Source organism: Sciurus carolinensis, chromosome 12 (assembly GCF_902686445.1).
Source record: "Sciurus carolinensis chromosome 12, mSciCar1.2, whole genome shotgun sequence".
NCBI classification, from domain to species: Eukaryota; Metazoa; Chordata; class Mammalia; order Rodentia; family Sciuridae; genus Sciurus; species Sciurus carolinensis.
Window position 1 is genome coordinate 102,932,027 of NC_062224.1, and position 23,570 is coordinate 102,955,596.

Here is a 23,570-nt window from a genome sequence, read left to right on the forward strand (position 1 = left end):
CTGATTAGCCTCAGAATCAGACCCTTAGCATTCAAGCATCTACCTCAGTATTTTCAATTACTTTACACTAAAAAGTAGATCAACTAGCATTTAAAAAAAAAAAAAAACTTAAAAATTAGAACAGAATAGAAAATATCGGAGAATAATAAGTAAAATAATGACAAGACTTGGCTTGAGAAACTTGTTTCTGTTATGTGTATTGACCAGGTGGCAGTGTGAAATGTGTGTCACAGTGGACCACAGCAAAAATATCTGGAACAAACTCATCTACTTCGGAAACCAAGTTTTCCAAGTTTTTACATCTAATGCACTATAAAACCTTAACAGAAGACTGGATTTACAGCATTTTTGTCCCATAAATTCAAACAAATAAATTCAGAAATGACCGATCTCCCCCTTCCTGGACAGGAAGAAGGATTACAGAGAACTCCAGCCAACACTAGGAGGAACAGAGTAGTCATTGTGTGAGTCTCCAGCTCCTCTACCTGTGTTTGCATAAGGAAACCCACAAGCTCTCAGGACAATTGTTCCTTAAGTTCCCAGCCTCTGTGCACATCCTCCTAGAGAGTATTTATGTGGCTTTTTTGAAAGAAGAAAATGCAAATATAGAAAAAGGTTTCTACTTGATCCAAATAAGTTAATGAACACTCTCATTCGTTATTAATGAATAAGACCTTTTGTGTCAAGCTGTTTATAATCTACGAAGGGATATATGACACACACCCCAAAAGTCAAGCAGGCTGTGCTCAATGTGAGGGAAGGGAAGGGACAAAGAAATGAAAGATTTTTTGAAAAAGAAAGAAACTGAACTGAGCCTTTTAGTATGAGTAGAATAACACCAGTACAGTTTGGTGGAGACAGGAGGAGCGGAGAGGGTGGTGCTTAGGAAGGAGGGAAGGAGGAAAGAAGAGTAAGGAAAGGACGTGACACACCCGTGGACGGGGGCCGGTCCACATGGAGCACAGAGGAGTACAGGCCCTGGTGGCCACAGTGCAGACAGTCTTGAGCAGCAACCTGGACACCAGCATTCTCATTGACAGCTAATGAAAAGAAGGTTTTTGATTAGGGAGAACAGCAGGAATCCATGGACACCAAGAATCTGAACACAGATGGTTTCCTTAGTTACTCCACTGTGGCTCTCCATGAGATCATCTTGAAGATGGGTCCTTGTACCTGTCTCCCATTCAGAAGAAACAAGAGATATTGGCCAGAAGAGCCTGCTCTCTCAGAGGCAAGATTCCTATGATAGTAACTCAGTTTGAAATTTCTGCCAAACTCCAGTCTCACACAAAAATGCATAGCCTCAGGATACCTCTCCACTCCTCTCCCACGGCTCTCTAACTGAAGCCAAAGGGAAGTGCACCTTCCGCAGAAGACCACAGGTTCTTTTTCAGCAACCACTCCTGGAAGGAATAAAGGTCGACCGCCCCAGGGAAAAAATAGCCCAAGCCTCCAACTCTGTAACCCTGGAGACTCACTCGCTGTTCTAATTATCAAGCACGGAGCACCAAGCTACTCCAGAGTTCAGTGACTTAAAGCAACCACCATTTTAATATCTTGTGATTTTGAGAGTCAGGAATTCGGGGAAGCCTCAACTGGGAGATGGCTGCACTCCACCCGGCACAGACTGAAATCATCTGGTAGTATTCAGCTGGCAGGTCACGCCTGGTGCCTACGTGGGGATGGACGGAAGGCTGAACACAGCTGGGAACACTCTTGAGCGAGCCCACCCATGTCCTCTTACGCATGGCGGTCGCAGGCAAGTCAAACTCCAGGAGGCGAGATGGAAGCTGCCAATCCACTTAAAGGCTCCACGTGGAACTGTCCCACCATCGCAGCTGCTATCCCAGGTCCAAGAAGAGCTGCAGGCCCGCCAGCCAGCCCACAGGCACGGGCAGGAGTGCCGAAGCATTCGTGGCCATGTTTAATGCATCACAAGCACCAATACCAGAGCCACGACCTGCCAACTACTGAATAGGCTGAAAACCCAGATGAAGAAAAATCACCTTATGAGGAGAAAAGGAAACTTTCAGAGCAAAAGGTAGTCTTATAACCTGTTACTCAGAGTTTAAGACTGGGTAACACCCAAAGGCCTTAAAAATAGTCATGCCTTTTAATTCAGCAACTCCATCTTTCAGAGTTTAATTAAAGAAAGCAACCAGAAAGATACATAAAAGTTGAGTAAATAATATTAAAGAACTATTTGCGGTAGTCATAATGTAAAAGGAATTTACATTTCTAATAAGGGATGGATTAAATGTATAAATACAGGCCCAATATAGGACTAAACAACATAGTAAAGTCCACATGGAGACGAGTAGTTGGAAAACCCTACACAATGCAACTCCGAAGGCTGACTTTTGATGCAGATCACATGGTAATAATGCCTCCAGGAGTGGGAGCTGCATGTGCCGCACAGAAAAAGCTACCCGTATTAGGTGAGGAGGTGGACCTTGAAAGAATGCTGTGCAGAAACACATAAAATGCCTCTCACTACAGGTCGGATTTGCCATTGATGGTCCCCAAACTGTCCCTGTTATACCCAGGCAACTGACACAGTATGAAAGACAGTCCAATGTCTTTTTAATTTAGTAAGAATGGGAGAGTATGGTACTTAAGGAGATAACAAATTTCCTCACTGGGAAACAAAAACAGACATAATTAACCATATTTCAAGTTAAAAAAAAAACCCTCAAGAATACAGTGCCAACGTAACCTTTTTAGATATACTTAAAATTCAAGATTTCTTTTACTTCCATTAAACTGTCTTTTGGAGAGGAAGACTTCTTCCACAATTTATTCTAATACTTCAATTTCGATCTGACCAGTATAAGGCCTTTCTATTTCTAGGTATCTTCTCTCCACCTGCAGGGGATGGAAATGTCATCGCAACAATAATAATATCATGCTACCCACTGCGGAGACCCATTTTAAAAGCAGTTGCAGAAGGCCTCACTCTCTTGCATGCTATTCTTTGCTTTACCTTAAGGGATCTCTGGAGACGGCCCCCATTCTCTGTTGAATGTGTTACCTGCTTCCTAAATAAACCTGTCTACGCCTGTGTCTGGCTCATGCTGAAATTCTTTTCCATGCCAAGAACCCCACTGGTCCTAACTGGAGCTCCCCCTCCCTTCTGGGAACTCCTTGGCCCCTTCTCCAGAGACTTCTCTTCTGTGGTATCTCTTGGCGGCTCGTAAGGGATCTTCGGAGGCATTGATTTTGGTTGACAATATAGAACAGGAAACCTTTTGCCACTTTTTCCACAAAAAAAAATTTGCAACAATTCCATGTTAAGAGGATGGCAACTCAAGAATTCCAACCCACCCCTACAAATGAGACCAGTGTCTGTCTCCTTTAGATCAGTCAGGATGAGACTTCTGATCCCAGCCAAGGCAGGGTCATCGCTCCTTGCCAGCCTGAAGCAGCCACAGAAGATGGATCTTCCTCCCTCATCAACCCTTAAGATTAAGGGATCAAATTCTCAGAGGGAGCGGAGGGAGTATGAGACAGGGATTTAGGATAGAGAGATGACTTAAAGGAAATGCTCCCCCAAGCCATTGAGTTGCAGAGAGCACAACTGTGGATCTTGAATGACATGCTCTTGACCCATGCCCTTGTAAAATAAGGAGAATGTGCAAGTGAAGGGAAAGGACTCAAAATTGTATGACCCCTAACACCAGCCCTCTGTAAACATTAACACCCCACACCAGCGGGTGGCTGTCTCCCTCCAGAGACAGCCCACCTTCTCCCTTGTGCATTCCTTGCTTTACCAAAGGTGTCCCTCTTTTGAGACTTTCTGCATTCTCCCCTGAATATGTATCTACTTCCTAAATACACCTCTGTCTATGCTTTAAAGCAACAACAAATGCCGGTATTTAGTTAAAAAAAAAAAAAAATCTTTCTCCAAATTTAGTTTCTACTGTAAGGGCAGGGAGGCAGATTCTTAAGTATATACTAGATGAAAAAAAAAAAAAAAAAAAAAAAAAATGCTAATAATGGAGGCACAAAGAAATCTTGGATGTAGACCCCACCTACCATGTCTCCCACTAGCTCAACAACACATACACCAAAAAGCTAATCTGAGACAACGCACTGTTGTTTAGGGACAATAAAACCAATTTAAAGCAAGACTAACGTAAGATCCAGGGTTGTGGATTCCTAGGTGAGGAGGGTGAGAAGAAACACAACACTTCATAAGGAAGCTTTTCTTCCATAATTCTATTCCATCTGCTTGTGCACTAAAGCAAAATGCACACAGAACTAAATCTTCTATTTTACCTTGCATTTACCTGCAAGTACAAATCAACAATTCATACTAAGCAAGTTTGTCATGTATATTAAAAAAAGAGAAACAGAAACTGCTGAGATGATTCTATTTGTTACTGGCAAGCACTGGAGAACCATCAGCATAGGTAACTAAGATTTCCCCCTGAGGAACCATCCTTGGGTTCACTAGCAACCAGCATTAAGAATTTAGAGGGAAGGATTACATTGTAATAACCTTCCAATGACATGAAGAAAAAGGCTTTAGTGTTCCTTACTTAAAAAAAAAAAAAGTATTTAAACACCAACGTCATAGGCCCTTGTGTGTGTGCACTGGGGACTGAACCCAGGGCCTCACACCTGCTGAGCATGCACTCCATCACTAAGCTGCACTCCCAGCTCCTGAGATTTTCTAGTTGGTGAAACAGAAGTTCTTAAAGTCTCAGTCCAAGAAACTGCTATCCTAAAAAAAGAAAGGTATTTAACTTGGCATTGTGGGTCCTGGAAAGAGACTTCTTAAAAAAAGAAAAAAAATATGGTTGGTTTCAGCTATTTTCTTGTTCTTAAAAGAAAGTTCAACAGAACAAATAGGCAGGTCTTCTATTATAACTGTCCACAACAAGGAGGATGTTTTAAATTTTGAGAAAATAGTTCTGTGGACATTCTCCAAAGATCAATGAATGCAGCTCTTTCAAACACTTCCAAAGTCATGCTTGGGACATATTTAGTTGTTGAATTAGCTCTCTGCTTCTCTGTCAAGTTTGGACCCAATTCTTCTGATTCATCAAGACAATCAAAGAATATTCAAATGCCTGTCACATCACAGGTCAAGTACCTTCCTCTAAATTACCGACCTCATGGTTTAAAATATGGCTCTTATCTTCGATGAGCTCAAATTAAAAAAGATAAATACGCATTTAAAAGACTCCAAAAGAAGATAGGATGCTCAAGTAACTAAGGAGTGGTACACCCAGCACTGCTCTATCACACTTCCAGAACGTGGGAGAGTTTGGAAAGAAGGGAAATTTCTGCAGAGAGAAGCCAGAATGCGAAAGCCCAGAAATATTTTGGGCAAAGGACTCTGAGCAAGGAGAGAATGAGACTGACCAAGAAAGAAAAAGAAGTCAATTCGAGATCACAATCTTTTAGGAAGCAAAACCAGGCTGAAAGAAGCCTTAGGGCAAAAGTAATCATTTATAATCATTTATATTAGAATCCTCAGTCTCAGCGATTATTCAAAGATTCCTGGAGACACTGACTGAGTTGTGACTTTTTAAAAGCTGTGACAGGTGGAGGGGCGGAAGGGAGGAGTGAGAGAAAGAACAGAGAGGATGGACTCGGACAACAAGGATAACAGAACCAACCTCCAATCCAAAAAGCGGTTCAAATCAAACGGCTTTAACATAGCCAGGTTCCGAACAAAACCATGCACCATCATTGGAGATGAAATTTCCTTTTTACAAAAGCAAGCAAAAAATGAACTGCCATCCATACCGGACAGAAATTCTTTTCCCTCAGAACAGGTCATTTTTAATTAGAACTCAATGCTATTTCTTTTCTTCTCTAAAACATTAATGTAATTCCATATTGGTAGTTCTAAATATTATTACTGTAATTTAATAAACCATCCATCCAAACTAAGAATGAAACTGTTACAATTCATCCTTTCAATGAAATTAAAGTTTCTATTAAAGAACTTCATTACTTAGATAATAACCAACATGGGTCAATTTTTAGTCTTTAGTAGTTTCATCATCATAAAATTCATGCTGTATCATCAAATGTGATACAAGTCCATAATACTTTACCTGTGACTCTAAATTCAGAGTTTTAAACAGTAGGCGCTCTGACAAAATATGACCTAGTGTGAGGCTATCACAGTCCTTAATCTGCCTATTTCATGTGAACACATTGCACTGCAGAAATATTGAAGTGTTTTGTTGGGGCGGGTACATCAGCAGGGGTTATTTGCACCCATTTTACTAAATTTACTATGATTCATTAGTCAAATACACAGCTCTAAGACCCCGAACAGCCTGCGTGATCAAGTGACCCATGGGTGATGCAGCAATGAGCCGTTTCATGGCTTCTGGAGTTCTCGTTTCTAAAGCACGTCTGGATTTGAAAGCAGCTTGGATCCATCTGTCACAGCTGAAGGTCAACATGATCAGCATCGTCCAGCCAACCAGGGCACGAGGATCCCGTGCAGGAGGTGCTCCTCCAAGATGGATGTGACCTGGTGCCCAGTGGGCTAAGCATGCAACACCAACGTAGTGAGGCCTCAGTGTTGAGGGAGGGCTGGGGGCGTGAGAACCGGGAACACTACAGGATAAAGTGAACCCTGCGAAGGCTGGAGTCATGGCGGCACAGCAGATGGGCAGGAGTCTGCCCTGCTTCAGAGGCTCTTCTGAACACCCAGGGGCCATGCGAGTTCACGGAGGGCATGTTTGCTATTTCTTCAAGATCCACGTCCTAAAACTGCTAGCCACAGAATGGGATCCTCTGAAGAAGACTCTCCACGGAAGACCAAAACAGGAGAAGCAAGGTTCTGCAGCACCGGAGTGGGCACGCACACTGCCAGAGTAGAAGTGTTAGCACGGCAGTGCCGTGTGCCCAAATCTGTTCTCCCCTGTCCCCGTAAGACGATGCAAATGAGGTCTGCCACTTTCAGGTCTGCCTCAACATTTAGGCACACATTCCTCGACAGTATGTTCCTGTCTGGAACACCAAAGGGCCTATCACCCAACTTCAACCACACACGTGAGGCTGATGCCCTGACGGATGGCAGATGACGACAGGCTCCTGAGCCCCAGCCTTCCTCCATGGTGCAGTTCCCCTGCTGCCCGGAACAGCTTCCCTCAGGACTACCTCATGGAAGAAAAGCAAATGCCCGTGCTCTCTGAACCAGTGTACCGTTGAGGCTTTTTGGTGCAGTGGTTCAGTCTTTACCCAACAATGCTAGTTCCCACTCCACCCACCCAATTTCAACAACCATATGTAAAATGTTTTCCATCTTGGGAAAACCTAAACAAAATTGCTGTTTCTTACACTTACCTAAACTCTGCAGTCACAGCTTCATAGCAGTAGAAATTCATTCCCTCAGCAAACTTTTGTGAGCTTCTACTATCACATAAACACTACTGTGCTGTATACCAGGAAACGAAAGCAGTGTAAGTGGGGATGGGGCGCTCCAAGGCAACCCCCGCCTGGTCAGGCCCTCTGCACTGGATGCCTTTTACCCGGAATGTGAGCTGTGGTCTTCTCCGCCCTGTTCCCAGCACTTTGCAATGCTTTTTGCATAATAAGCACTCAATAAACATCTGTTAGATGAACTAAGAAATCAACGAATCTGTCTCGTCCTCAGTGAATCCAGTGCAATGGGCAAAATGGAAAAAATAATCCAATGAAGCACCCTTCACACACAGGCACGCAGTGTGTCCACTGAAATTCAAAAGTGGATGAACCAATGGGCACGGACAACACGGGGGAGGGGCCGGAGTCATTGGAAATCCCTAAAATCTTCTGGAGGAGCTGACATTCCCTCTCGTTCATTCTAAAGGACAATTAGGAGACATCCAAACAAAGAGAAAAGGAGTCAAGACAAGATGGTGCCCCCATGTGTGGACCCGCCCCCAAGAAGGAAACCAAGGGCTGAGGAATGCACCCGAAGAAGCAGAACTGCCTGGGTTTGAAGCCTGCTGTTTCCGTTAATGAGGCCCAACTCCCATCTCTCCAGCATCCGTATCACCCCACGTGCTTCATGTGAACTGCTGGGGACTTGGACGCCCCTTCTTTACCTTCCAGATTTAATTTTCATTTTTAAATCTAGAATCAGAATTTATTCTACTAGTTTTGGGAAGCCCTCTACCATACAAAGACTCTCAAGGTGGGTGGGAATGCCAAAGGTCACCAGGTGGGAGTGGTGCGGGCGCTTACGACTGATCAGCTGGGTCCAGCCTCCTCCGCAGGCCTGAGTTTCTGCCCTTCCCCAGCAGCTCCTAAGTGTGCCTCAGAGCTCTGTGGAGCCACAGGCCTGCTCCCCACTGGTCCCCAGGCCTTTCCAAGTGCAGCCGACGCATTCTTCTGTACCTTACGTTTCTCCAGTGCTCAATAATCAAAGGCTCTGGGTCTCTTCACCCAGCCCCCTGGCTCCAGCGCAGGCTGTGGACTCCACAGTCAGGACAGGGGGCTGCTGCCCCCTCCCAGGCCACAGGCACAGCCTCCACCCCATTTTTAAGCCCAGTGCCACATTCTTTCTTTTCTTTTTTTTTTTTTTTTGCCTCCATTTCTGCCTATTTTATGGATTAGGGGTTAATATGCCAAATGTTTTCTTTAAATGTTTAAACTTGCAATCAAGTTTTTTAAAAAAATGTGACGAGTTTCAAATAAACCGTCCCACTTGTGAGCCTCAAAACGTCGGTATCCCTGAAACCATCAGACGTTTCCCTGCAGATGCTGTCAGCCTCAAATCGTCAATGGCCTTTCCTGTCCCATGTGTTGTTCCTCTGACAAGGTTACTGTGCTTCCTCGAGACTTCCTGTTTGAATAACCACCCACTTGGGTGTTCAAACTCCCATGTGTCCATTATTCACCATAAAAGGGACCTGAGGAAGGAGTCAGCCAGTTGAACACAAAATGATGTATGAACAGAAACAGCTGTGTGTGAGCAGGAGGACAAAAAGACAGCGGGGAGCTCGGCAAGACTGCGGATTTCAAAACAAGCTCTATTTAGTCAGGCTCGGTTAAAAGGCTGCTGATCCTGTGCATCAGAGGCCCGTTTCGTAACTGGAAATCACTGGAGATGTGAACAAGTCCGTTTTTAGTCACTTGAGGAGGTCACGCCCAATGCTACCCCTACCAACAATCTCCCTCAAGGAAACAAAGCTGCCTGGCCTTCCTCTCTCAGAAATGTCAGTACCAACCCAAAAGGCTTCCTCCAAAACTTAATTATCTATTTTATATCCAATACAAAAAGCAGGTTCCTCCCCACGTCCCCAAGGGAGCTATGAAAGTAAAAACAGAGGAAAGCACAGATCGACACCCAAGGACACACAGAAAGCAGCAGGCAAAGCAAGGGCACTTCTCCAGACATCTGCTCATTTCCAGAATCAGTTCGTCTAGGCATGGCTGGGATTCGCCACTGATGTGGGTGCCAGGACATAATAGCTTTAAAGTGGACTTAAGTTTAAAACCAAAACCTTATTAGAATGACCACAAAACTAAATGACTCCCAAGTCCACCAGGAGTCCATGCTAACTTACTCCTTGCCCTGTGACAAAAATGCTGAAAACGGCAATAAACAAGCAGGCGAGAGCCTCTAAAGCAATCCTGATAAAGTAAACAAATTTATTACAGCTGCATTACACATGTTCCCACCAACTTTCATAATCTGTAGAATTCTAGGAATTCAGAGTCTCGAGTAGACTTTCTGTCCCACAAACTTATCTAAAATATCCACTATAAATTCAAAAGTACGTACAGAGCGCCTCTGAAAGTTAATCCCAGACACGCAAGCCCACCAAACACTGTCCTTCTCCCAAGGAGAGGCGATCGTGCCACCAAAGCACTTAAAGACACTACTGCTCAAGTCCCCTCCTTCCCTGAGCCCCTTGCTTCTTCTCATCTCCAAAAAGAACAGACAATTTTGATGAAAATTCCGGAGTGCTCATCTGTAGCAAGTTGTGATCTGGCACAAAATAACAGTCTAAAGACTCAGCCGCACCAACCAGGTGGCGTCACCAGTCAGTAGGGTTCCCAACTCCCAGGAACCACTGAGGGAAGCCGCACAAACCACTAACCAAGCAACTACCCCTACCTGAACTTCCTGGTAGGAGATTAAATCACTTAAACCAGGACCCATCCCTGAAACATCTTTTTACAGCTTAAAACTTCCCTAAGTTTCTTCCAAACTCCGAAATTTCATGCTTTTATTATGCTAGTTAGCCACTGCCTTAGTTCATTTTACACTGCTATCACCAAATACGAAAGACAAGGTAATTTATAATGAACAGAAAAACTCATCTGCTCACAGTTTGGGAGGCTACAAAGTCCAAGAGGCCGGTGCTGGCCTCTGGGAGGGCCTCCTTGGTGTGTCCTAACACAGGGAGGGTATCACATGCAAGAGTACCCCAGAAAACAAGAGGGGGCCAAACTCACTTTCACAACAAACCCACTCCCCTGACAGTGACAGCAGACCTAACTACCACTTTAAGGTCCCACGCTCAACACTAGCTCTGGGGATCAAGTTCCCAACACCTGAACTGGAGGGACACAATCCAACCACAGCAGCCTCGTGTTTTTAAATGTCCACTGAATGCCAACATTCCCAGAAACTATGGGTCTTGCTGTTGTAAGGGACAGGGGCAGAAAACTTCAACCTCTTATCTTGATGCAACCTTTTCACATTGCCAAGTTAATACAGTTTAGTCCTTAAGAGTTTCTAAAACCCAGGACATGGATTTTGAGAACATGTGGGCAGACCACTCCTGCCTCTAATTTGTGCTGCCGGAGCCGGAAAATACTGCTCCCCAATCCCTGCCAGCACACAGAAAACTCAAAACAAAGCTGCCCAACTCACTTCATCATGCTGTCACTACTCCCTTTCTGAAAGTCATAAAGGTCTTCTCTTGGAAATAGTTCGGATTTTGTCACCCTGTCTGAAGGAAACTGATGGAATAACCTGAGAAAATATTATATTTATGTCTCTATATTTTACCAATGCAGGGGTGGGGCTAGAACCAGGGGTGGGTTAAATCTGACCTCAGCAGCAGGTACCATCCCACTCGACCTCCCCATGAGAGAGGAAACTCAGCAGAAGCATTTAAAAATCCTCAGGTCCTCCGAGCGATGGTGGAACCACCTTCATCTCAGAAATGCACAGAATGCGTACTAAGCAGGTCCTAAATCGAAAAAGGCAGAAGGGAAGTGACGACAATACTGTAATCCATTGGCCAACTCACACCTGTAAAGTGCTAGCGAGTTCTGATTTTTTTTCTTTCTTTCTTTTTTTTTTTTTTTTTTTGTGAAGTCCTAGAAATAGAGGTAGAATACGGTGGGGGAGAAGCACAAAATACTTACCAAACACACATCCTAAATGGGGCCTGTGATTCCTTTGACAGAGATAAATAAAAAGGGGAAGAAAAAAAAGGTACGGGAAGACTCAAGGAGTGGATGTTGATTGACTGATCGACCTGCATACACAGAAATCAAAGTGAATGGCACCACTTCTGGGTCTGAAAGATGGAAATGGTGACAAAGAAAGTTCCTGGGGCCACAGCAGTTACCTATCCATCAATCGAAAAAAGATAGGTTAGACCTGTTCAGTTAGCAACCTTGACTAACAGCAAGGAAAAAACCACTCTGTAAGAGTTTCAGTTTACTCAGCAAAGAGGAAACAAAATAGAATCTGGAGATCCACCCTTATCTTTGATGAGGTCAGATTAAGTAAGCAACTGCACCAAACCCAGCAATCCTCAACAACCAGAAAGCAGTCATGGATAAGGCAGAAAGGAGATAAGGAGGGAGAGTCCCCGGGAGGCGTAAGCACTGACCACCCTTCAGGACATGTGGTTGTGCATGCTTTTCCTTCAGTACACACTGACAGGACCCAGGACTTCAATCTGAAATTCAAAAAATTCCTTAGAGATTTCTAGAGGTATTAATGCTAAATAAGATACAATTAGCAAAAGTACCCAGAACTCAAAATTCTTCCTTGAAAATAGCCCTCTGTCCTTCACAAGTAAGTGTGAAGCCCTTTTTAACAGAAGTGACCCAAATCCAGAGCTCCACAAGCAGAGGTTTGGCGGAGAAACCAGGCTGAGCTCTTCAGTTTGAGATTCTCAGTCATTTTCACGTCCCAGTTTAAGGTCTCCACAGTTGGCCACCACTTACCAAGTTGGACCTCACAGGCCGAGTGGCAAGGGCCCCACCCCATGGAGGGTCTGGATTCCCAACCAAACACACCAGTATGACCTCAGAGGCCTCCCTCCTCTTACCTTATCATTGCACAGGGGGTATTTCTCAAGACTGAAGGGCTCAGAGGTGAACAGAGGTCCCCAAAGGGAGGTACACTAAGTCTCTTCTGTCACCCAGTTTTTGAGTTCCTGTTCTCTATGGACCCATCCAACATGTGCCCACTATGCCATGAAAGGCCGCCAATGCCTTCCCCACCATCTGGCCACGTGCAGGCCTTCTACAGGCAACTCACCCTACTGGCAAGTCCTCTGCCCATGTCCATTACTTTTCATCAAGACCCGAGCACCTTCTGCAGGCCACTTCAATCCACGCTTTGCAAGGTGCTCTGCGGACATTGCCTCTGCACTTTAGAAAGTTCCAGCAGTATTATTTTTCCTGTATGTGAATGTTTTTGCCTTGACTCCTCAAATACACTGCAAATCACCACAGGAGAAAGAAAATGTCTTCAATATCCACGATTAATTCTCACATCCCACGTTACAAATGCACCAAAATGAAGAACTGTTCTCCCCAGCTCCCTTATTTATACTACATCTTTGTCCACAAATCGGAAGCCCAATGCAATAAGTTCCTCTGATCTCAAGCAGGGCAGGTCTTCTCACACAAGTACAAACACTTCACAAAGTCCTGTAAGTTTCCCCCAACAAACCACACAATTCCAGCTTCAGAATTATTTTTTTCCAACAGGCTCAGTGAGAAGCAGCCACAACCCCAGTACCTGTTAAAGGAAAGAAGAGGGGTCCCTCGGAGCGTAGAAGGAATCTGTGGAACACTTAGGTGTTGGTTCACCCAATAGTGAGCTGTAAGACAACAGACACGGTGAGCACAGCACCTGCCACATTCCTAACGACTTCTCTACGCCTGCAGTAACAGCCACAGCCTTACCGTTCGGCCACATGGAACCACGAAGCACTGATCCAAAGCACCACCTGCTTCAAGCAGGTGACGGGAGCCACGATGACGGCGCCTCCCCTAGCTGCCTCTGCAAACGCCACGGCGACTTCCACCCAAACGGCGGACAGCTTGATTAAACTCGGCGGGCTTACTTGTCAGCTCACTCAACAAATATCTGTCAATGCCTATTAAAGCCAGCAGCTTCAGTAAAAAGGAAAAGGATGGTCCAAAAAAAAAAAAAAAAAAGACTCTTCTGAGATGTGTAAGCCTCAGACTCTGCGCTCTCCTACTTTCGGTCACAAATCATACCATAAATTAAAAAATCACCTAGATGCTATTTTGTGCTAAAATTGGCTGAAAGTGTCTTAACTCTCTTTGAGGAATAATTTACATGCAACAAGATGTCTGCAAATATGAACAGCTCTGGATTTCTCCACATCAAGATGAAGAGCACAAAATCAGAAGAATAACAACAACAACAACAAAGACTAGCCCCTACCATGTCTCTAGCCAACACTGACAGGCTGTTCGTCACTGCCAGGGATGATCATTCTGGTTAGCAGAAACCTTCATGTATACTGTGAAGCCCTTTACCTTCATGAAACAAAACGCACCGAGTCCCTAACTCCACCCAAGACCTCATGCCAAACTCAAAAAATTAAAATTAAACATGAAGGCTGATAGTGAATTAAGATTTCCACCAACATAAAATAAAGACCCAAAGAATAAAACAGTCCAGTGTTGCCTTTAATATACCCGGAAGGAGCCACTGAGTTGGGGGGGGGGGAGGGTAAAAGAAGAGAGCTGAGGAACTATCACCCCTAAAGTTTTAAAAAGAAAGCAGGCAGGCCCTAATTCATCCCTCAGACTTGCCACAAGGTTCTCCTCCCACAAGAGATCTGAGCACCATTGTCCAAGACAGAGATAAGTCGTTTTATTTCATGAATATGTAGCTGCAGAAGGCACCAGACTGACGGGGGCCAGTTATTTTCAGCTGGCCCCCTGGAAGGGCACATGGGAAGAGAGGCAGATGCACTTATTTAGTGTCGACCAAGTCTGGAGCCGTACGCCAAAACCTCAGGGACATTTCCATAAATGAGTTTTCTCACAGCCTCTATTAGCAAGCCGTCACTTGTAGGCCCAAATGAACAAACAACTTTATTCTAAGATGCTTATAAATGCCAGCAGGGCCCTCTCACAGATCCTAGGGGAAGAAACCAAGACAGGATAATATAACCCCAGTGCACAACCACCTTGAAATTTCACCCTCTGAAACTCTTTAAGAGACAAATTAATCACTAATTTTTAAGTCTTCTCAGGAATTTTGAGTAGTAAAAAACAAACAAACAGCTCTGCTCTCCACTTTAACACATTTCCCTAAAACCCAAACAGGATAGCAGTGAAGCTGTCAATTAGGAACAGCTGGAGAGGAGAAGCAAGTAAAGAAGCGTGTTGGGTGCGTGTACGTGTGTGTCAAAGCTGGACGAACTAGGTGATGCCGTCTCCCACCTGAGTGTGCCCCGGTATCAACCTGTCCCCCACTCTCTCCTTCATGTCCTGAAGGGAGGGCATGCCCCAGTATGCAAGTCTTCTCATTCTACCCTGATGCACTAAATAAACTAAGATGCCACACACAACAGACAAATACGATATTTCACAGGAATCTTCCTCCCCAACTGCTTAATAATCCTTAGAGAGTCTTTTTCAGTGATGCACAGGTGAATGTATACGCTTTAAATAAAAGCTTTCTTATGACTGTTTCCAAAAAGAAGAGCAGATTAACATTAATATTTCAGTCATACATATGCACATGTGGGAACTTATGAGTTTTCGCTAACAACTGATCTAGACTGACTTTAAGTCATGTCAGCCGTGTAATTTTTACCCAAAAGAAGTTAGTCATGGACGTTTCAATTTCATATTACTTCCACACCTAACGTAGAACTTTTTTAAAAGCTATAGAAATAAAGCCACCACATATCACTTTTTTTTTTTTTTTTTTTTTTGGTGCTGGGGATCGAACCAGGGCCTTGTGCTTACAAAGCAAGCACTCTACCGACTGAGCTATCTCCCCAGCCCCCACACATCACATTTAATATCAGCTACTATAGTGGTGCATAACTCTTGAACATGGAAGATGGCACTGATAAAAATAAACACAGCTCAAAGGTATGGCTTCAAAGAATTTCAGCTAATGGGCAACATGCTGGGACATTTATAATTCAGCTAATGGTTGATTCACTCACACTACATGGATTTATGAACACTCCATCAGACAAACTGCTAAGTACTGGAGATGCAGCACCTCCCACCTCCAACCAAATGGTAAATTTAGTGAATTTTCTCTGCCAGCATCTCTCACTTAGGACTTATTATATGACATGAGTACACTGGTGTAAAGCAGAGGTCACCAAATTATTCAATGGTAAGTAGTTTAGCCTTTGTGGGCTGGGACATAGGGAGTCTGTCCAAATTACTCAACTCTACCTTTGCAGTATAAAAACAATCATAAACAATGTGTCATTTGATTCTATGGGCTTAACTGTGTTCCAGTAAAGCTTTATGGATACTAAGATTTCAATTTTTTTTTTTTTTTTTTTTGGTACTAGGGATTGAACTCGGGCATTTTACCGAGTTGCATCCCAAGTCCTTTTTATCTTTTGAGAAAAGGTCCAAGTTGCTGAGGCTGGCCTCAATTAAACTTGTGAGTCTCCTGTCTCAGCCTCCCAAGTCACTGGGATTACAGGTTATGCATGCAATTTTCAAATGCTGCACAATATTATTCCTTTTTTTTTTTTTTTTTTTTTTTGCGGTGCTGGGAATTGAACCCAAGGCCCTGGGCTTATGAGGCAGGCACTCTACCAACTGAGCTAAATCCCCAGGCCATATTATTCCTTTTTTTTCAATTAAGAAAGTACCAACCATTCCTAGCTCACAGCTCACACAAAAATAGGTGTCAGGGCTAGGCTGAATTTAGCCAGGGGGCCATGATTTGCCTACCCCCAAGTCTAGAGACATAGATTTCATCTAGACTTCATCTGTTATGGTTTGGATATGATTGCCCTCCAAAAGGCTCAGATTAAATAATGCAGTAATATTCAGAGGTGTTGAGATGACTAGATTACGAGAGCTATAACGTAATTGGATCCATCTATTTGATGGGTTAATAATTCGAATGGATTACTAGGTGGTAACTGTAGGGAGGTGGGGCATGGTTGGAGGAAGTAGGTCACTGGGGTATGGCCTTAGAGATTATAGCTTGTCCCTAGCTCTTTCTCTGCCTCCCACCCACCATGAGCTGAGAAGCTTTCTACTACCACGCCCTTCCACCATGATGTTCTGCCTCATTTTAGGCCCAGAGCAATGGAGTCTGCTGACCATGGACTAAACCTCTGAAACTGTGAGCCCAAAATAAACTTTAAGTTGTTCTAAGTTGTTCCTGTCAGGTATTTTGGTCATAGCAAAGAAATGCTGACTAAAACATCATGTAAGCCCAAGGTCAGAGCAATGTCCTATAAATCACTATCCACTCAAGAATTCACTTTGTGCCAAAGCACAGAGAGCAACAAACAAGTGTTCACCATGCAGTACTGAAATCAAAGATGACTAAGTCCCCAATCCTGTCTTTAAAGACTTCCTGGTGTGCACCTTTAGTCCTAGCTACTCAGGATACTGAGGCAGGAAGACCTAATCCTTGACTTAGGATTTACTGGCTTTACAATGATGTGAAAGTGATATACATTCAGTAGAAAATGGACTTTGAATTTTGAATCTTGATCTTTTCCTGACCTACTCAGACGCAGTACTACACACTCGAGTGATGCTGGGGTACTGCAAAGAACTGCAGCTGCCTGTCAGCTACTCAATCGCAGAGAGAACAATCTATATGCTACAATACACTGTGTTGCTAAGTTATGATGTTCAAGAGATCGGGCATATTAATGCATTTGACTCAATATTTTCAACTCACAATATATTTATTGGGACCTAATCCTATCATAAGTTGAGAAGCATCTGTATAAGGAGCAAAACTGAAGGCAGAAAGACCGTCAGTTAGGAGGCCACTGAAGTAAGCCAGGTGAAATTCACTGGCTACATTAAGGCCCAAGCAAAGAGGATGGAAAGATAAACATTCAAGAGCCACAGTGGCTGGGAATAGGAAGCACAGTATATTAAAGATGGGTGGGAAATAAAGGAATGGAGATATAGCTGACCCTCTGGGCTCACCAGAGTAATCTTGACTGGTGACGCCTGTCAAGCATGGTTATCTTTCAGAGGCGACTTGGGAAGACAAAGTTGAGAGCCTCAGCGTTAGACAGTAGCGCATTCCCTGATCCAGAAAATGCCAAAACAGCTTCAAGTTAGGTGAGACAATAAGGAGTGAATTTAGTTTTGAATATGGCCCAGAGACAAACTCCATATGCAACAAGTCTTTAGATCTGGAGAAAGAACTAATCTGGAAATACAAAATACAAATCTAAAACCTATAAATCTGTAAACAGTAAATAAGCCTTGAGGTTAAAATGAATTCATTCAGGGACAGGGGCAACACGAAAATGGAGTACAGGTACAAAGGAATGGACGGAGGAATGTCAAGGAAGACAACCAAAGGAGTTCAGCGTCTCTGAATCAGTGTGTATATGAACTTTTAAGTTGCCCTGGAATAAACTAAACATTCTTTTAAGAGATGAAGCTACAAGCCACAGAAGCCAGTATACTCAACTAGAGTCCAAGACCTACCTGCACAACAACATGGCAAATCACAACCATAGGATCCTCATCTTTGCCTTCACTGAGTTATGAAAAATCTAGTCAGTGATAAACTGGATGATTTATAAACTTCAAAATACTGTAAGGATGACCTTGATTTATTATTGCAGTGGCATTACAACTGACTGTAAATTCCATGTGGCAGAGAATAAGCTCCTGAAAACAGGACCCCCTCAATCTTCTACATCTTTCTATCAGTCAGAGCGCTATGTATTTCATGGATATTTTTAAAACGTTTGTGAGGTATTTGGCAGTAACATGAGCATGTATGCATGGGGCAAGGAGCGCATAGCAAAAGGCATAACCAACTTCCTAAAAGGATTTAGAATTGGTCAAATTTTATTCCTCCCACAAATGCAACAAATGACAAATTGATGGGGTGAAAGAGATGCCTGATAGCTCCAACATTTCTAATGTGTCACTTTTTTTTTTTTTTTTTTTTTTCTGAGTGCCTTAGAAAAACGGGAAAGGAATTTGCAGAAAAAGCAGTGAACTATAGGATAGGAAAAACAGCCAACAGCAACTTTTGTAAAACTGTTCAACAACTACTGGTCATTAAAGAACATCTCCTTAAACTTCTCAAGTTGAAACCTGCAAAATGTAAATCAGGCCTTTGTGAGACAAACTAAAATAGTGTCCCCTCAGGGTGCACAAATACCACAGTGAAGTCACCAGAGCGAGCTACTCCCTGACAGTCAGAGCCTACCTTGTACAGATTTTCTTGGAGGAAAAAAAAACTCCTGTTCACGTTAAATACACTCATCAGAGGACCAAACAGAATAAAATGCAATAACCTTATATGTCAATTATTCTGATTTGTACACACAAAAAGGAATTTACTTATAAAGAATTTTGTTTAATCGCTGTTCATTCCTAAGTTTTATGAGGAACTTGGAAACTAATCTGGTCTCTGTTAATTTTGAGAGTTCCATAAATTTTGATTTGAGTTGGTTTTATAAGCACTCTTTCCTTAATCTAATTGTCTCAAGTAAGAGGGAAAGCTACCTTCCTCCAAGTTCAAGAACCTGTCTGCCAACTTTCTATCCATGTTTATCAAATTATTAAAGGGACTGTTTAATAAAAGACAAATCCTCAGTTACACTTTTATAATCTTACCCCTTGCGTACTGATAAAACTTATTATAAGACATAAAAGTCAAACTTTTGAACAGCAACTTAATGATCCATACAGAAGTTAGCAGATCTAGAAGGAAAAATAAAATAAGAAAAACTTGTTTTTAGAAAAGGGTGCCTGACAGAGTTCTCTCCACACAGGCAGAAAGTACAGTTCTGGTTCTCACAGCAATTTAACTCTTTATATCTGGAGATGCTCTTCACCCTGGATTACTGTATGTGGAGTTTAAGACCTGACAGCTTTCAGAATCAAGGCTGATTTTCCTGGCTTTTATAACAGCAAGCGAAGATACTAGTACAATGATCTAATTTGTTCCTGCCAGATATTAAAATATGTCTCTGCCTCCTCCCAAAGAGGTACCAGTTAAAATGATCATGTAATTTGATATGTGTATGCATAAAAAAATTTCTGAAGGGTTACATAAGAAATCACAAAGGATGGTCTCCAGGAGCTTAGCAACTGGAGACAGCTCACATACTATATTTACTGTTTGAGTATATCATGTCATTTTTCATTTTTATAATAAAAGGTAACTTATGATTAATGCCAAAACATATGCCTTTCTTATAACTACTTAAGTGTGATGTAACTAGGCTTATTTTACAGCTTACTGTGTTTAGAGTTCAACATCAAAAGGAGGCTAGCACAGTGGTGGCAAGACCTAGTTCTTTCACACTGCTCACTCCGAGTTTCACATGCTCTGTAAGGGCAGAGCACAATATGCATCACTTGTTTAAGGGTATGTGAAATTTGAACTGGATGGAGATTTAATAGATGCACAAAACAGTCATGGTACTTGAATTCATGGGAAATAATTAGTTAGCTAGAGCCCATGAAGTAACTGAAGTTAGGGAGTAAATATGCTGAGTATCAAAACACACACTGATAAATAAAGCCTTGCCCACTTGCCATAAATTGTTGATCGTAACATTCACACATACATATGTCCTTGTCATCAAAAAGAAAGTGGGGGGAGAAATGAACATCAACCCCAATACACAAATCTCCCTCCCACTTCCCACCTCCTCCACTACACAGTTTTCTCCAGGACATGGCTTCTGATCCAAGAACAAGCACAGTAAGTTCTAGTTCAGTTTTTATAAACTAACTAAAAAGCTTTAAAAAGTACATGCTTTCACAACTAATGATAAAAAATATATAATATTTCAATTAACTTTTTTTATGTTTTAAATTCATAGTTTTATGAATGTCACTTTGCAAAGATATTACCAAAAACTGAAGAATATTTCAGCAAAAACAAGTCAAAGCATAAAACATTTTTAAAGTTAAAAAAAAAAAAAAAGAGTCCTAACTAGGTGTACTCTGAAGATCTCTTTTGAACTTGTTATCATAATGACCCAAAGTATCTATCAGCCCCCCAGCATTAGCAAATTAACTTGACTGATACTCTCTTAGTCTACTATATTGTCTTTGCAACAGAGAAGTGACCATTGAGTAATCTATCTACCTCTACAATCACCTAAAATAAACTAGCTACCTGGAACCTACAACAGAAAAGTAGGAAAAGTTAAGATCGATAGTCTATCATTCAGGACAGAACAACTGCATCTCAGGCACTTTGAAACATCAAGGTAATGCCTTTTCTTTGAAATTCTTTAGATCTCAAAATGGATAATGTAAGAATTCAAGAGTATTCAAAGGTGAACACAGAAACTTTAACAAGCCAAAACTCAAACAAAAGTAATGGGATATAAATTACAAAACTAATGTTGCCCAACTTTAAAAATATAACCATTAGGGGAAGACAGTTAAAGAGCATCCCTTCAAGATTTTGAGAAACCCTGAGTCTCTCACAATGTTTTTAGAAAGGCACCTGTTGCAAGACACCACTGCTCCTGTACATTTCTAATACCTTTAAAAAAAACTGAACTCAAAGCAGTTTATTTCTACTATTGAAAAACAGGTGCCAAATGGGTTCATTCGTGAACTTATTTCCAAAAAGTTTCATCTTCCCAATGATTCATCTACAAACAAAAACTTATTTACTATAAAGGTGTTTAAATACTGCTTTTCTAAAACTTTTTCCACACACAGTAATTTAATTACACTTCTCAAGCACTTTTCGTAAGTTGTATTCTTTCTCTGGAATCTTGATAAATTATAAAGTTTAGTGTGTTAGAGATCAGTACAAAGAATAATACAAAACCATGATCAAAAGGACTATATGCCTACAAAATGTCCCTTTCAAACATCCCCAGATAATGTTATGAGTCCTATAGAATTACCCTGCTTTGACAGAAGAATGGCTTGGGGTAGTCTGTTCTCTCAGGAACTTCATTAGTACCAGCTAGTGGTAAAAATCAAGTCTCGCACTGCAAGAGGGTTTGAAGAACTACAAATCAAATGCCAGGTTCACATACATGTTACTTTGTTAAACACAATAATGAGAAAAAATTTCACTTGTTTCTGTATCATGATAATGAAAAAAAAAAAAAAACTTGCCAAGAGTTAACAGAATTTCTGATACTTTCAAATAAATGTTCTTTCTCTTCACAGCCCTGTCATGCAATTTTCTATACATCCTTTGACCAATTTCTAAAAAGGTCACTTAGGTGTGTTTCTACACTTGCTGACTCAAAAGCAAAAGCCAAGACATTGAGAACTATACGCTGGGACAAAACTGTTCCCAACAATCAGAGCAGGATACTTCCTTTTGTTTTCTCTCTACAAGGATTAGCAGTGAAATAGCTTCGTGGCTCTTAATTAAGGCTGAACAGCCCTAAAGAACAAAAACTTTTAAAGTGAATTTCTATTTTAATTACCCATAGGCAGTATAGGCAGTAAAGGTAATTGCTCCCCTTGAATTCCCTTAACAGCAGTCAGCCTCAATCCTGGAGAAAGACTAGCATCTAAAGTTTTTAAAGGCAAAAGGGTTCAAGGTGGACCTTCCTGCCTCTGATCCACGCATAGAAGCATGCCTTCAGATGGCCCTGCTAGGGTAGAGAAAAGGAGGATGGGTGTTTTTGACCGAAGCTTCAGGAAAAAAGGGACCAAAAACCTAACTGCCAAAATGGCAAGAATCCCTTAAAGTTAGAAATAAGAGGAAAGCAAATAGATGCAGCTGAGAGCATCTTGGCCCTCACCGGATGTTAAGGGCTAGATCAATTATAGAAGTTGGAGAAAGGAATTTGTTTGGTCCCTGCTGGGGAGCAGAGAGCCAGCACACGGCGTTTGGGCCCCTCAAGCTGGACCAGGGAGTGGAGACGGCCCGGGAGCTGGGTTGTTAGCAAGCTGTAGTAAGGGACAGGGCTGTCACCGCTTACCCAGGTGCAGCGTGAGGTTGATGGAGTTGGGGTACTGGACCCCGGCCAGCATGGTCTGGCTTTGCCACCAGGTGGTGTCGGCCTGGTTGTTGTAGTCGGTCAGGAAGGCTGCCCCGTGCTGCAGGTGGGGCTGCCCGGCGTCGCACAGGTGACAGGACTTGGTGACCCCGGTCACCCCGGTCTGCACACAGTACTCCTCGGGCGGAGTCCCACACGTGTTGGTGGCCACCACGGTCACGTTGAAGGCGGCGTTGACGAACTCAGGCATGCAGCGCTGCGGCCGCCCGCCCTCGTCCGTGCACTCGTCCATGGCTGCCCCGGCACAGCCCGCCGCGGCTGCCGCCAGCACGGCCAGCACCGGCCAGAGCCGCCCCCGGCGCCGCAGGGCCAGCGCGGCCCGCTCGCTGCCCCTCATCCCGCCGCCCGCGCGCTGGGCCACTGCAAAGACCAGGGCCGGCGCGTTCCTCTCGCCCAACTGCGTCCCCGGGAGGCCGCTCCGCGGGCTGAGCCTGGGGGCCCACGGGCCGGACTCTCGCGCGGGCGGTGGCGGCGACTCGCACCGGAGAGACTGGCGGGTGGGCGCCCCTAGCGAGGACTGTGCGGCTCCCTGACCACCGCCCCCGCGCGCCGCCTCTGCGCCTCCCTCACCCACCCTGGGCGCAGCCCGCACTCTGTGCCGACCCCCGACTTCCGAGCGCGCACCCGAGCGCGCGCCGCGGGGAGGAAGGAGCAGGGGGTGGGGTCGGTCGGGTGGGGTGGGGTCTGGCGAGGAGAAAGCCCAGCCCCGGCCTCCTCGCAGCAGTTCCCGCGGCCCCCGTCGCTGCTCCCCCGCCCTCCGCGCGCCAGGGACTGCGCGTCCGCCCTGGCCACTAGCGGCGGCGGCGGGGGCGGCGGCGTCTCGCGCTCGGGCCCGCGGCGCGCGGTGGGCGGGAGGGGCGCGAGGGTGGGCGGAGAGCGGGGAGGGGGAGGGGGAGGAGGAGGAGGGAGGGAGGGGCGGCGGGGCGGTGCATGCCGGGAGGCAGGCGAGGCGGTGAAGACCGGCAGCCCGAGCCGGTAGGGCACCGGGTCCTCGGCTCTGCGCCCGGGGGAGACACTCGGTTGGGTGGGGAGCGCCTAGGAGGAGCCCTTAAAGGGGCGCGCTGGTCCGTGAGGTCGCTCGGGGTGGCCTGCGGGCCTCATGGCAACTTGGGCCGCGCTCGACAGGCGAGTCCCCGCCCAGCCAGGTGTCAGCCCTTGCGTCCAGCCGGGCCA

The 23,570-nt window shown here is 44.1% G+C and overlaps 1 protein-coding gene across 1 annotated transcript in view; it reads right to left on the bottom strand.

Moving 5' to 3' along the window:
* Lamc1 (laminin subunit gamma 1) overlaps nt 1-23,215 on the bottom strand; it is a 113,073-nt gene extending 89,858 nt beyond the window's left edge. Inside the window, exon 1 of the mRNA XM_047520317.1 lies at nt 22,320-23,215. Within this exon, the coding sequence (XP_047376273.1) occupies nt 22,320-22,734 (415 nt within the window). The 5' untranslated portion in view covers nt 22,735-23,215. The remainder of the gene's footprint in view (nt 1-22,319) is intronic.
* Between the last annotated feature and the right edge of the window lie 355 nt (nt 23,216-23,570).